Raw genomic sequence first — 14,922 nt, forward strand, 5'->3', positions numbered from 1 at the left:
AGTGGTGCTGGGAAAACTGGCTAGCCATATGTAGAAAGCTGAAACTGGATCCCTTCCTTACACCTTATACAAAAATTAATTCAAGATGGATTAAAGACTTACATGTTAGACCTAAAACCATTAAAATCCTACAAGAAAACCTAGGCAATACCATTCAGGACATAGGCATGGGCAAGGACTTCATGTCTAAAACGTCAAAAGCAATGGCAACAAAAGCCAAAATTGACAAATGGGATCTAATTAAACTAAAGAGCTTCTGCACAGCAAAAGAAACTACCATCAGAGTAAACAGGCAACCTACAAAATGGGAAAAAATTTTTGCAACGTACTCATCTGACAAAGGGCTAATATCCAGAATCTACAATGAACTCAAACAAATTTACAAGAAAAAAACAAACAACTCCATCGAAAAGTGGGCAAAGGACATGAACAGACACTTCTCAAAAGAAGACATTTATGCAGCCAAAAAAACACATGGAAAAATGCTCATCATCCTGGCCATCAGAGAAAGGCAAATCAAAATCACATGAGATACCATCTCACACCCGTTAGAATGTCCATCATTAAAATGTCAGGAAACAACAGGTCCTGGAGAGGATGTGGAGAAATAGGAACACTTTTACACTGTTGGTGGGACTGTAAACTAGTTCAACCATTGTGGATGTCAGTGTGGCGATTCCTCAGGGATCTAGAACTAGAAATACCATTTGACGCAGCCATCCCATTACTGGGTATACACCCAAAGGATTATAAATCATGCTGCTATAAAAACACATGCACACATATGTTTAATACAGCACTATTCACAATAGCAAAGACTTGGAACCAACCCAAATGTCCAACAACAATAGACTGGATTAAGAAAATGTGGCACATATACACCATGGAATACTATGCAGCTATAAAAAATGATGAGTTCATGTCCTTTGTAGGTAAATGGATGAAACTGGAAACCATCATTCTCAGTAAACTATCACAAGGACAAAAAACCAAACACTGCATGTTCTCACTCATAGGTGGGAATTGAACAATGAGAACACATGGACAGGGGGGGAGGGGGGAGGGAATAGCATTAGGCGATATACCTAATGCTAAATTACGAGTTAATGGGTGCAGCACACCAACATGGCACATGGATACGTATGTAACAAACCTGCACATTGTGCACATGTACCCTGAAACTTAAAGTATAATAATAATTAAAAAAAGAAAAAAAATTAATATGGTTAGAAAGCAATTCAGTAGCAAATGTTTATTGCTTATAATTATTGTTTCCTGTCATAATTTTCATAAAACCTGTCAGCACTGAAAAAAGGCTCAAAGAGTGTGTGAGCCAGAAAGTAGGCAGGTGCACCTGAATTACATAAGAGATGTGCTCCTGCAAAGCAACATGGAAGTATTTTTTTAGCAAATTGAATTATATTTTCATTGTACTTTGTGAGTTCATTGCTTCTCAGACTAAGCAAAACCTAATTATAAAACCAAATAATTTAATTCATACATAAACCCATATAGAAAGACTATCCTTTCTCAAACATTTTCTCATGGACTTAGTAGTGTGAAAAGCCCTAACAACAAGAAAAATGCTGGAATCTCATCATTACCTTTTCTCATCCCATTTTATTTATAAAATATGTTTCTGGTTTTTGTTTTCAAACTACCACTTATGATCATTTTAGTTGTATTTGTATTTATCAAAGAATATAGCATTTGCCTAACATGTGCAAAATTGGACACGCCATAGGGGGATCAAAGGTGAATCAAACACAGATCTTTTCTTCAGAGAATGTATACTGTAGGAGGATGGATGAGATAGGCTTATAGACTTTCCTTTTTATCTAGTCTTCCATCTCACATTAGTTTCAATGCTCCTGGTGACAACAAATGTCAGGAAAAATGGTCAAGGGAACATGATGGCACATTTGTCCAGGACCTCCCCAAAACATCTTCAACTCCTAACTTGGGGTTTCCTTCTGTGAAGCTAAAATCTAAGCTCCATTAGGGTAATCTTTATATATTTGCTCAACACTGTATTCCTTGACGAGTACTTAGGATGTAGTAGTCACTTGATAGATGTTTGTTGAATGTGTTGAATTCATTAGTGACTCCCAGTAAGACAGGCAAAAATAACAAGAAGAAACAGTGTCTAAAACCATATCTACGGTAGAATCAACAGACACGCAACATCCAAATAGGTTCCAAGTTATATGCTAAGGATCCTATTTATTTACAAGCCAAGTCCATCTCTTTGTAAACTTAACCATTTTCCTCTACTAATGGCATCCAAATTCATATCCAAACTTCTCCTAGTGTCTAGCTAGTTACATTGCATCTTAACCTGATTGGTATATGGCTTTTCTTCTATCATTAAACATTGATGCATGTGCATTTCAGCATCTGCAAACCTTCTGCTCCATCAGTGACATTCCAACTATGTTATAACAATTTCTGGTCACAAGAAAGGAAACTCACCTCCTTAACTCACATTTTCCCCAGTGTCTTCTTAGAATTCACATGCTTAGGACATTCTATTTCTACTAATAAAAGTCACTTCACTGCCTTCATCCAAATTATTAAGTTTACTATATTATCAATTCTATATTTATGCCAACAATTGTAACGTAGGATAAAAAACAATACATAGACTAAAAAAGTTGTGGATACAATGCTTTGAGGGGTTCAAATTTGGGAGAATATTCAAGTAGGCCTTGAATTAAGGGAGAAATTTTATATCTAGGATTTGAGGAAGAATGTTCCACAAAGATAGAACAGTATGAACACAAGTAGAGCAACAAAAGAAAGTTGGTTCAACCTTACCAGGAGATATGTATGTGTAGAAGCAATAAAAAGTAAGACCATGGAGGGCCTGGCTTACTTGATAATTATACTGTAGCCACTGAAGTTTTTGACCAAAGGTCTCAGGTAATTATGATTGAATAAAATTGACATGGCAGCAATGACAACTAATAGACACTGTAGGAAGGAAAGCGAGTTAGAAAGAAGCCACTGCAACAGTTCAGTTGAAACAATGAGAACTTAAAAAAGGGTTGTGGTACACAAGGAAAGATAAAAGATTTGATTTAAGCAAGTGTCAGCATCTAGCAACTAGTTTGGGAAGAGACGAGTAGATAATGATGCTGAGTTTCTAAGCTTGGAACACTAAGTACTATGAGTTAGAAACTGAAGGAGCAGCAGATGTAGAAAAGTCAGAAATGATTAGAAGACTCAAGACAGAGGACAGAGCCTTGGAAACTATGTGTGTTATAGAGTGGTTGAAGAAACAGTCTGCAAAAGGTAGGTAAGAAGACAGCCAAAATACAGAACAGTGTCATGAAAGACAAGGAAAGAGAAAGTTTTAATAAAAATGAGGGCTTAGTATTATGGAGATTTCTAGGCATCAGTGCTCATAAGCACTGATGAAGGACTTGCTAACAAGGCTTTAATAACCTTTGAAAAAAACAGATTCAGTAAAATGCAGAACCAGGTAGGTAAATTTCTAAGAGTAAAAGATTGTGTGTAGAAGGCCAAGAAACGGTAACTTTTGTGATACCATATAACTTAAGTCAAGCAGTTTAGTAATAGATAAGTTGTATTGTTTATATCTGATTCTCACAACTAACCTTCACAAGTTATAGGCATAAACAGGATATTAAAAATAAACTTTCTTTTGCACAACAGGATATAACACTGTAAACAAATGAGGTGCCATACCTAAAAGCAAGATTTAACTAGAAAGTATTCTTGATTTAAAAAGGGTTCGTATTTGGACAAGAGGATTTTAAGAGATAATTTTGAGAAAATGTTTTTGAAGGCGGCTATCTTGCGGACTTCACTCCCCACCCTCTTCCACCCACCGTATCTGACAATGTGTTTGGGGGTAGCTACAGCTGGATCACTTGGGAAGTAGCACCACGGACTGTTGATCTATAGAGTCATACATTCATAGCTGAGCTATAGCAGCACTGTCTGCGTGTGTGTGTGTGTGTGTGTGTGCGTGTGTGTGTCTGGAAGGAGAAGGTTGGGGAGAGAGAAAGACAGAGAGCTGGGCAGGGTGGCTCATGCCTATAATCCCAGCACTTTGGGAGGCCTAGGCAGGTGGATCACTTGGGGTCAGGAGTTCAAAACCAGCCTGGCCAACATAGTGAAAACCCATCACTACTAAAAATACAAAAATTAGCCAGACATGGTGGCATGCGCCTGTAATCCCAGCTACACGTGAGGTGGGGGTTGCAGTGAGCAGAGACTGCACCAGCATTCCAGCCTGTGCAAAAGAGCAAGACTGTCTCAAAAAAACAACAGAAGAAAAACAGAGACACGGAGTTTGGTTGGAAATTAGCTATACCCTACAGTAGGTCAGGAGATGACAGGGAATTTAAGAGTCTTTACCACGGACTAGATATGTACCCCTCAGGAAAAGCAACTGGCCTGAAGTCATTTTCTGTTCTTCCCAAATGCTGCTTGTTAAGTGACTAAGATGGCCTTAACACTCTTCTTAGCTTAACTAAACGTTAGAAAGGTTTCTTCCTGACTCTAGGTCCCTGGTCTCCCTTTTCTTTGAGCATTTACTCGAGAAAACTTTCCGTATTACATTATTTCTCTGTTGCCTTTGAAACATAAATCTTTTAAAGATCTTGTCAGTTTTACCAGCCAGGAATCTTTCTTAAGGTTCTTGGAACCATTGCTCCCCTGAAATGTAATCATAAAAGAAGATAGCAGCCCATCTGTCTACCTCTAGGGGAGGGTATAAGACTGACTTCAATGGGTGCCTTGATTCCCAGTTGTAAAACTATGTCCTAATACAAAGATAAGAGAAAGTTTACTTATCCTTTGAGTAAAGCCAATTAGCAAACACAGACGGTCTGTGTTCTGTCTCATTCCAGCTCTTAAAAACTCTCCCACCCTTTATTACAAAGGAGTTGAGCTCAGACTGAGTTCTGGCCTCTCCCTTACTGCAATAGCCTTGGGAAAAGTCATCCTTGCCTACTTAACTTAATCTGTGCAATGTTTGCACTTACACAGGCAAGTCATTGTCAACAACAAGAGTTTGAAAAATCAGAGCAAGACCAAGATAGAAGTGACCAGCCGACGAAGGGAGGGTATGGCAGCAAATCCTAGGCGTGGCAGTTGACAAAGGGTTTCCAAAGATTGAATAAATGCTCATGAGTCATATTGTTGCCAGATCTAGCCACTAAAAATACAGGATTCTTAAATTTAAATTTCAAATAAACAGCACTATTTTTAGTATATTTCATGTGATGTTTGAGACATACTTATACTAAAAACTTATTTAGGCTGGGCACAGTGGCTCACACCTGTAATCCCGGCACTTTGGGAGGCTGAGGCGGGTGGATCACCTGAGGTCAGAAGTTTGAGAGCAGCCTGGCCAACATGGTGAAACCCTGTCTCTACTAAAAATACAAAAGTTAGCCAGGCGTGGTGGCATATGACTGTAATCCCAGCTACTCGGGAGGCTGAGGCAGGAGAATCGCTTGAAGCTGGGAGGTGGAGGTTGCAGTGAGCCAAGATTGCACCACTGCACTCCAGCCTGGGCAACGAAGCAAGACTGTCTCAAAAAACAAACAAACAACAAAAAAATACTTATTTGTTATTTATCTGAAATTTGCATTTAACTGAGCATCCTGTATTTTATCTGGCATCCCTACCATGAAAGGAACAACCAGTTTTAAACATGTTCCGTTCCTAAAGAACAAGATGCCTGGTTACAACAGTACAATTGCCATTTCTAACAGCTGTTCTTGGCTGTGTAGTCTTTCCTTTCCACCCCAGCTTGCTTTCTCCCCATTCAAAGCTGGAAGGGTCAGAAACAGCAGCTAACCTTAGGAGAGGTGATAAAAAGAGAAAAGAACCGAAACCAGGTTACTTCCGCCCCTCAAGGAAGACAGCAGGTGTCAGGCCACCCTACAGAGATAGGCTGGTGAAGGAGGATAGGAGAAATCATATCTCTGATGGAAGATTTAAATGTTACTAAATTTCTTAGACTGGATATTAGTTTCTCACTCACTGTATGACTTAGATGATAAAAATAATCGGAAATACTAAATTTCCATCCAGTGGAAGAGAAAATTCCCCTCATTGTGAGAAAGACAAAAAAGAAAGTTGGCTGGGCACGGTGGCTCACGTCTGTAATTCCAGCACTTTGGGAGGCCAAGGTGGGCAGATTGCTTGAGCTCAGGAGTTTGAGACCATCCTGGGCAACATGGTGAAACCCCGTCTCTACTAAAAATACAAAAGTTAGCCAGGTGTGTTGACACACACTTGTAGTCCCAATTACTTCAGAGGCTGAGGCAGATGGATCACCTGAGCTTGAGAGTTTGAGGCTAAAGTGAGCCGAGATTGCTCCATTGCACTTCAGTTGGGCTGATAAAATGAGACACTATCTCAAAAAAAAAAAAAAAAAAAAAAAGAAGTTGCATTTTCTTTTTTTTAATTAACAAATGTTAAAGAAGTTGCATTTTCAACATACGATGTGTTACACTTGTTCTATGTACCAATTATATTTTAATAGATATGAATATAGATCTATAACAATGAAATGTTTCAAATTTTATGTGCACCAAGATTTTGTGAGATTAAGATACAAATAGTTCTATAAGTCTAAAACTAATAACCTTGCATATTATAGTAATACTACTTATAAAATACTTAAGTATTATTGAAAAGCACTAAATATTAATGAATGTTAATAAAACTCCTCTGTGTGACAGTTCTCTAACCTTTGTGTGTCACAGAATTTTTTTCACTTTATTGACATATAATTACATCAAATAAAATTTATCAATTTTAAGTGTATAACTTGATGTTTGTAACCCAAAGGATAAATGCTTAAGGTGATGGATACTCCATTGACCCTGATGTGATTATGATAGATTGTATTCCTGTATCAAAATATCTCATGAAACCCATAAATATATATATACCTACAATGTAAACACAAAAATTAAAAATTAACAAAAAATACAACCTTCATATCACAAAATATTGCAAAAGAATCTGGTGAAACACTAATTTCACAATGCAAGTACACAGATTTTTTTCAGACAATTTTAGGGTGTTTGTTATGTCTTAAAACCCATCCATGAACATCAAATTATAACTCTTATTCAGTCTTTTCCTCTGTACTGGTAGTTAATTATTTGAGGCAATAAATATAAATTTATTACACTTTATATCTAAAGTTCTTAAAATTGGACCTAATATTTTAAATATTAGTGTTATGTTTTTAAATGAATGCTAACTATAAATGCTGTTTTTATCTACTTGAGTAGCAATATAAAGCTATCAGAACATATTAATATGATTTTCTTTTTTAGATGCAGATTTATTTTTTCCATCTTTCAATGGGAATTCCTATTTAGAACTGCCGTTTTTGAAGTTTATCCTGGAGAAGGAACATAACAGAACTGTTACCATCTACTTGACTATAAAAACAAACAGTTTAAATGGAACTATTCTTTACAGTGAGTATTAAATGTTTGACTTCTTGTATGTCATGTTTCTTTCTCAAACGTTAATCTATTGAATCAATGATTTATTCATTTAAATATTGTGAGAGAACTTTTCCAGACCAGTGCATGAAGCATTACCAAAGAGAAATTTTAGTTCTTTGAAGTTTCTCTAGAAGTTCCTTTAATTTATGAGTCATTCAATGGAACGTGACTTACAAACACGATCTGAGCCGACAAGACAGAATTTAGCAAGCATATGAATTTGACAGCATATGTCTATAGCAGTAAAACATAAATGCTGCAAATATTTCAGAGCATACTTTTATGATATAAATCAGTAAATATGAATTACAGTCAATACTTGATAACTTGGGAAAAGGCATTCCAAAGCTGGGGTTCATTTGACAATCAAGTAAATTCCTACCACTCTTTTAGCAACATCTATTATCTTGATATAAGCTGTTTTTTTTAAGTAGTATTAACAGTATTTGCTTAAGGAAATGTCTTTACATCCAGAGTTCTCTGCATTTTGCTCATAAAGGTCTCTATAAGCAGAATTTATGGGCTTCTTTCTTCTCTGAATGAACATCACTAAGGTGTATTACCAGCAGTATTCAAAATTTGACAATTGTTTTCTCTTTTGAAATAAATGCACAATCATTTTAACAATTCTTCATATTGGAGGTGTAATGTCTTTAGTACTTTAACAGATTATCCCTTGGACAGTATGGTCATTTTCTGCCATCCCCATAAAGTTACCAATGACTTTCTTCAGAGAATTGGAAAAAACTACTTTAAAGTTCATATGGAACCAAAAAAGAGCCCACATTGCCAAGTCAATCCTAAGCCAAAAGAACAAAGCTGGAGGCATCATGCTACCTGACTTCAAACTATACTACAAGGCTACAGTAACCAAAACAGCACAGTACTGGTACCAAAACAGAGATATAGACCAATGGAACAGAACAGAGCCCTCAGAAATAAAGCCACATATCTACAACTATTTGATCTTTGACAAACCTGACAAAAACAAGAAATGGGGAAAGGATTCCCTATTTAATAAATGGTGCTGGGAAAACTGGCTAGCCATATGTAGAAAGCTGAAACTGGATCCCTTCCTTACACCTTATACAAAAATTAATTCAAGATGGATTAAAGACTTAAATGTTAGACGTAAAACCATAAAAACCCTAGAAGAAAACCTAGGCAATACCATTCAGGACATAGGCATGGGCAAGGACTTCATGTCTAAAACACCAAATGCAATGGCAACAAAAGCCAAAATTGACAAATGGGATCTAATTAAACTAAAGAGCTTCTGCACAGCAAAAGAAACTACCATCAGAGTGACAGGCAACCTACAGAATGGGAGAAAATTTTTGCAATCTACTCATCTGACAAAGGGCTAATATCCAGAATCTACAAAGAACTCAAATTTAAAAGAAAAAAAAACAACCCCATCAACAAGTGGGCAAAGGATATGAACAGACACTTCTCAAAAGATGTTTATGCAGCCAACAGACACATGAAAAAATGCTCATCATCACTAGCCATCAGAGAAATGCAAATCAAAACCACAATAAGATACCATCTCACACCAGTTAGAATGGTGATTATTAAAAAGTCAGGAAACAACAGGTGCTGAAGAGGATGTGGAGAACTTTTACACTGTTGGTGGGACTGTAAACTGGTTCAAACATTGTGGAAGACAGTGTGGCGATTCCTCAGGGATCTAGAACTAGAAATACCATTTGACCCAGCCAACCCATTACTGGGTATATACCCAAAGGACTATAAATCATGCTGCTATAAAGACACATGCACACGTATGTTTATTGCGGCACTATTCACGTATATTTATTGTGGCACTATTCACAATAGCAAAGACTTGGAACCAAGCCAAATGTCCAACAATGATAGACTGGATTAAGAAAATGTGGCACATATACACCATGGAATACTATGCAGCCATAAAAAATGATGAGTTCATGTCCTTTGTAGGGACATGGAAGAAGCTGGAAACCATCATTCTCAGTGAACTATCACAAGGACAAAAAACCATACATCGCATATTCTCACTGATAGGTGGGAATTGAACAATGAGAACACATGGGCACAGGAAGGGGAACATCACACTCCAGGGACTGTTGTGGGGAGGGGGGAGGGATAGCATTAGGAAATATACCTAATTTAAATGACGAGTTAATGGGTGCAGCACACCAACATGGCACATGTATACATATGTAACAAACCTGCATGTTGTGCACATGTACCCTAGAACTTAAAGTATAATAAAATAATTTAAAAATTAAAAAAATAAAACAGATTATTCCCTTTGGGGCAATTTATTATTTCCCAAACGATTTGCTCCTCTACTTTGAAACAGTTTGCTAAATTGATTCATCATTCTACACTTTCTATACAAAATATAAAAGATTTTATTATTTGACTATGAGTAAAATGCCTAAAAGAAGCATTTAGGAAAGCCGGGTGAAGTTAGTAGTTTTTAACATTCAATTAAAACTAAGAATTTATGTTATATTTTAGAAAGAAACCAACTTGCCAGGCTAGGCCAGTATCATTTACTCCCCATGAGCAGAGGCACCCATGTTTAAATGATAGCTTTAGAGCGTCTGACTGATTTATGTTAAGAGAGAGAAGAAAATACAAAAGAAAAACTTGTTTTTTATACAAAATCCAAGTGCTGGTAGATGACCATGAAATTTGGAAGTAATAGTGCATTGCAGAGTAAACAAAACAAAAACAGAACAAAAGACACAAACATAATAATTGAAAGACACAAAGAAAAGTGATTTTCTGGCTTTGCAATTTTTTAAGTTATATAAAATTGGAAGGCGTTTTCTTGGGGAAAATTTATTTCTACCAACTAAAAACAGCTCATAGTTAAAGCAGCACCCAACCACTGGGAATTCTCCTGCTCTGGGTGCATGCTCCTGGCTCATGTCCATACCGACACTTGGATGTGTTATCTTTGAATACCAGAGAAATACATGCCAAGCATATATACACTCCATTCAAGTTCGTACTTTAATTTAAATCCAATAAAAGTCAAGCTGATGATAGTGCCATAGGATCATTTCTGCCTTCCTTATTCAATGACCTACAGAAACCATCAAACTAGAAATTATCAGTAAGAAAATAATGCCACCGTAATGATCATCCATTTCGGCCCTTGTCTTATATAATTGTTGTTGTTATAGTACCAGACACATCAAAGCTGTTTACTCGAGAGAGTTTCAGAGCCCATGAAGGGAGAAAATATTTTTGTTTGTAAGGCATTCTTTCGGTTCGTTTTTAAGGTGGTAATTTAATCCTACACTGTTGGGAATACCTCAGCAGAATGTTTCCTGGGTTGCTACTTTCTATCCTCTTAGAATCTGTCAGCCTCATAAAAGCCTCACAACAGATGAGCACAAAGATTTTTGTAATTCAGTTAGATACCGGTAATTTAAAAGGTGTGTCCCTTAACTTAGGGGATAATTGCATTTGCTTTGAAATCAGTATATTATGTGTAGGAGCAGTTAAAGTAGTGAGAAAATTAAAACAGATGTTTCACTTCAAATTTTAGGTGTTGATTTTGTTTGAGTTGCTTTGTTTTTAATTTTGCCATTTTTGTATTCCTGAAGATTTCAGTTCAACTCAATTCCATTTCACAAACATTTTTTGAACATTTGTATTTTATATCAAATCAAATATTTAAGAGACAAGGATAGAGAACTATCAGGCTGATAAACCACTGTCAGCTTTGAATTATATTCCTGGTTCAAAACTGCACATTTATTTTGTCTCAGTTTGCCTCACCAACTAATTGATGTTGAAAAGGAACAAAAGGAAGATAAAACTTGAATCCTTACGGGGTTACAGTAAAAATCCTTAGAAAGGATAGCTTAAAAAAAACGCTCTGTGGGAAAGAGACAGCTCCGAGAGCAGCAGTCAAGATGAAAAGAAAGCTTTTTGAATGTGCCACTGAACCAATTCAGAATTCTGGAACCTAGTCAAAGGAGCTACTAATAGGTCACGAGAGAAGGGATGAGACCACACAAAATTCTTTAGGTGCACTTTCAGAAAATGAGCTCTATTACACAAGCAGTATCAATCAGGAGGTTTTGTCATGGGATATATTACCATGCAGTTGGATCCATTCTGTGCTGCTTCTTTGAAAAGAAATAAGCATGCCATGTGGAAGTATGTGATCTTTGAGAATTATGAGCAGACATCTGACCAAGTCCCAGGAGGCAAATTACATGAGCAACTCCAGTGGGAGGAGAGGATTCAGAAACAATCTTTATATTACTTAATGTTTGTATTTAAAATAGGAAGCAAAAGAAGGACCAATCTTAGATAAGAGTAATTGACACACTAGTGGAATTACTGGGGCCTCTTCATTTGCATTTATGGAAGACTAAAAGATTTCTGATACTCCTGGAGAAAACAAATTAAATCTAAAGAGTCATAACACCTGCCTTTCTCTATAAAATGATTTCCAGCAGAATATACAATGTCTTCATTAGACACTTACTGTATTTCATTCCAATGATGTGGCTAGGCCAGTGAAATCCCACAGCATTCCCTGGCATCATATTAGATAGCATCTTTTTTCTTCTAAGGAAAAAGACTGCTCAGTTGTTTTCATCAATTTTATTGTGTGTACCATAAAATTCTTTGAATATCTGTATCCCTCCTTAATGAGTCCCAATAGAGCTAGCTGCAGACAGATACAGGAAGGAGTAGGTTGCAAACATGGATGGCTGAATTGATGCATTGTCATTCATGAGAAACTTCTATTCATTGTATTTCATCTTTTTTATGACAGCAAAGACAAATTCAACAAATTCTGAGTGCCTAAAATGTGCATAGCTTTCTTTGGGCAATGTGAGGGATACAAAGTTGAATAAGTGATGGTCTATATATCCCTAGTTTCTCACCTTTTAGTAGATAGCTACATAATTCTTTGAGAAACCTGGTTGTGACATGTCTTAAATTAGAAGTATAAATTCAGAACTGGCACAGAGATTCATTGTACCAGGAGTCTGTGCTTACATCTCCTCACTAAATAGCAAACACCTCTGTATTAGCCTGTTTTTACACTACTAATAAAGACATACCCAAGACTGGGTAAATTATAAAGAAGAAGAGGTTTAATGGAGTCACAGTTCCACGTGGCTGGGGAGGCCTCACCATCATGGCAGAAGGCAAAAGACACATCTTACATGACAGCAGGCAAGAGAGAATGAGAGCCAAGCAAAAGGGGAAACTCCTTATAAAACCATCATATCTCATGAAACTTATACCCTACCACCAGAACAGTATGAGGGAAAGTGCCCCTATGATTCAGTTATCTCCCACCAGGTCCCTCCCACAACACGTGGGAATTATGGGAGCTACAATTCAAGATGAAATTTGGGTAGGGACAGAGCCAAAACCATGTTAACCTCTTAATCTTAAACTGTGTTTTGTAGTTCCCTATTCTCCCCACCCTCCTCAGAACATCCTCTAGTGCCTTGCATAGTGTAGGTATTTGGCTAGAATAGTTCTTAAGTTTTGTTTGTGAGTTATTCAACCTTGACAGTTGTGATAAAAAATAAGTAGGTATTGAATCTTTAGGAAATTATCCCATTGAACATTGTTATAATTTCTTATAAATAGAAACAAACACACAAATTTCAATGGTTTAGTCAAAATGTAGCTTGAAACAAAGATAATGTTTTCACGCATTTACTTAAAAAATCAGGAATATAGCAGGAGTTGGCAAGTTTTTCTATAACCATCAGAAATAGATATTTGAAGTAGATATGTTTGCAAGCTGCATAGTTCAACTCTGCCATAGTAGCCTGAAAGCAGCCATGGACAATATATAGATGAATGAGTGCGGCCATGTTTCAATTAAGCTTTATTTACAAAATCAGACAGTGTCAGAATTTGGTCCATGGGCCATAGATTGCCAACCCTTGACCTAGAATTATGTGATTCATTAAACTTCACCTAAAATAGAACAATTATATTCTACTTATACAATTGAAATTTATGAAGAAATAAGTCAATGAGAGATATATTTAACCTGCTTAAAACAGTGCTTGGCAAATGGCAGGGCTGAAATAAGTGACTTATTCAGATAATGCTTTAACTCCTTTCCTCTTGTACCTTGTCTAGGGAATTAAGGTCTTGAGACGCAAGATTTTTGTCTAAGAGGTGTTACAAATGTTATATCCATTTAACAGCCATATTCATCCTAGCAACAAATAGACTAAAAATTGTGGCATCAAAAACGGGAGAGTAAGAAAAGAGACAATTGGTGAAATTTGGAGTTTTCATTTTTATTCATTTCACCCAAATGAAGAAGACCCATTTCCTCTAAGAGTTGTGTATTACTAGTGTTTTTTACTGGTTAAGCACAATTAGCGGACTTGAAAAAATTAAAATAGACTGTCTATAAATTTCAGAAATTGGCCTGAAGCCAATCTCCAATAGCATGTAATAAACATGGATGTAATTATTAATTATGTACCAGGCTGTTGCCATGATCCTTCAGTTCTCCCCAGAGCTTCTCTGTCTGCCAACTTCCCACTGACAAACTAGCTTATCCTAACACTGGTTATTATCAGCCCATGTCATCATTGTTGCTGTAAGCTGTCTTAAAATCATGAGCAACTGCTGCTGAGGTTGCTACTGGAATTACTGCTGTATACAAATCCAAACCTTTAGGGGGAGCCAGGAAAGGGGAATTCTAAAACTACAGAAGAAACATCTGTGTTCCAACAGAGATCTCAATGCAAGGTAACCAAACAATCTTTATCATATATCATGAAGCAGCACCAAGGATAAAGAAATCATCTGACTGCTCCCACAGGTAGCCCTGATTGAAATGTCAGTAGATAACCAAGGACAGATTTGAACCCAAGTCAGTGTGAGCTACTGTACAATATAGGGTACGTCTATTCATCTTTCTATGTCTTAGTTTGACTACAAGTGATGCAGGTATGTTTATATTACCAAACTTCACAAGGTTTGAAATGTGTATCTATATAAGTGTTTTGAAAAACACAAAACAGCATAAAAATGTAAGGTATTTTTCTGTTAAGATAGATGATAGAAATCCATGTAACTTTATGGAAATTTCCAGATTTAATAATCTAGGTACCTGATTTAATAGTTCTTTATCTGTACTGATAACTATTAATTCTATAAGGAATGATATTAGATTTTATTTAATTCAAACCAATAACCAATGAACATCTTTTGAATATTTATAAATGATCTCAATTCAAATTGTTGATATTGGGAGCATTATTACAATAGCTCAATTAGAGAAGAATACCCATGTTTAATGGGAGTGGTACCATATAAACAATGAATATCTTCAATATTTCAATAAAGTGATAAAGTATCCATGTGTAGCAAATTCCAGATCTACAATTCAACTAACATCTAAGCAAAC

General features: G+C 36.4%; 1 protein-coding gene across 2 annotated transcripts in view; it reads left to right on the forward strand.

The window, feature by feature from the left end:
* EYS (eyes shut homolog) overlaps positions 1-14,922 on the forward strand; it is a 2,056,951-nt gene that overhangs the window by 1,666,648 nt on the left and 375,381 nt on the right. For both annotated transcript variants that reach the window (XM_032154320.2, XM_032154329.2), the window contains exon 32: positions 7,332-7,478. In XM_032154320.2, the coding sequence (XP_032010211.1) occupies positions 7,332-7,478 (147 nt within the window). The remainder of the gene's footprint in view (positions 1-7,331; positions 7,479-14,922) is intronic.

Source organism: Hylobates moloch, unplaced genomic scaffold (genome assembly GCF_009828535.3).
Source record: "Hylobates moloch isolate HMO894 unplaced genomic scaffold, HMol_V3 SCAFFOLD_2, whole genome shotgun sequence".
Lineage (NCBI taxonomy): Eukaryota > Metazoa > Chordata > Mammalia > Primates > Hylobatidae > Hylobates > Hylobates moloch.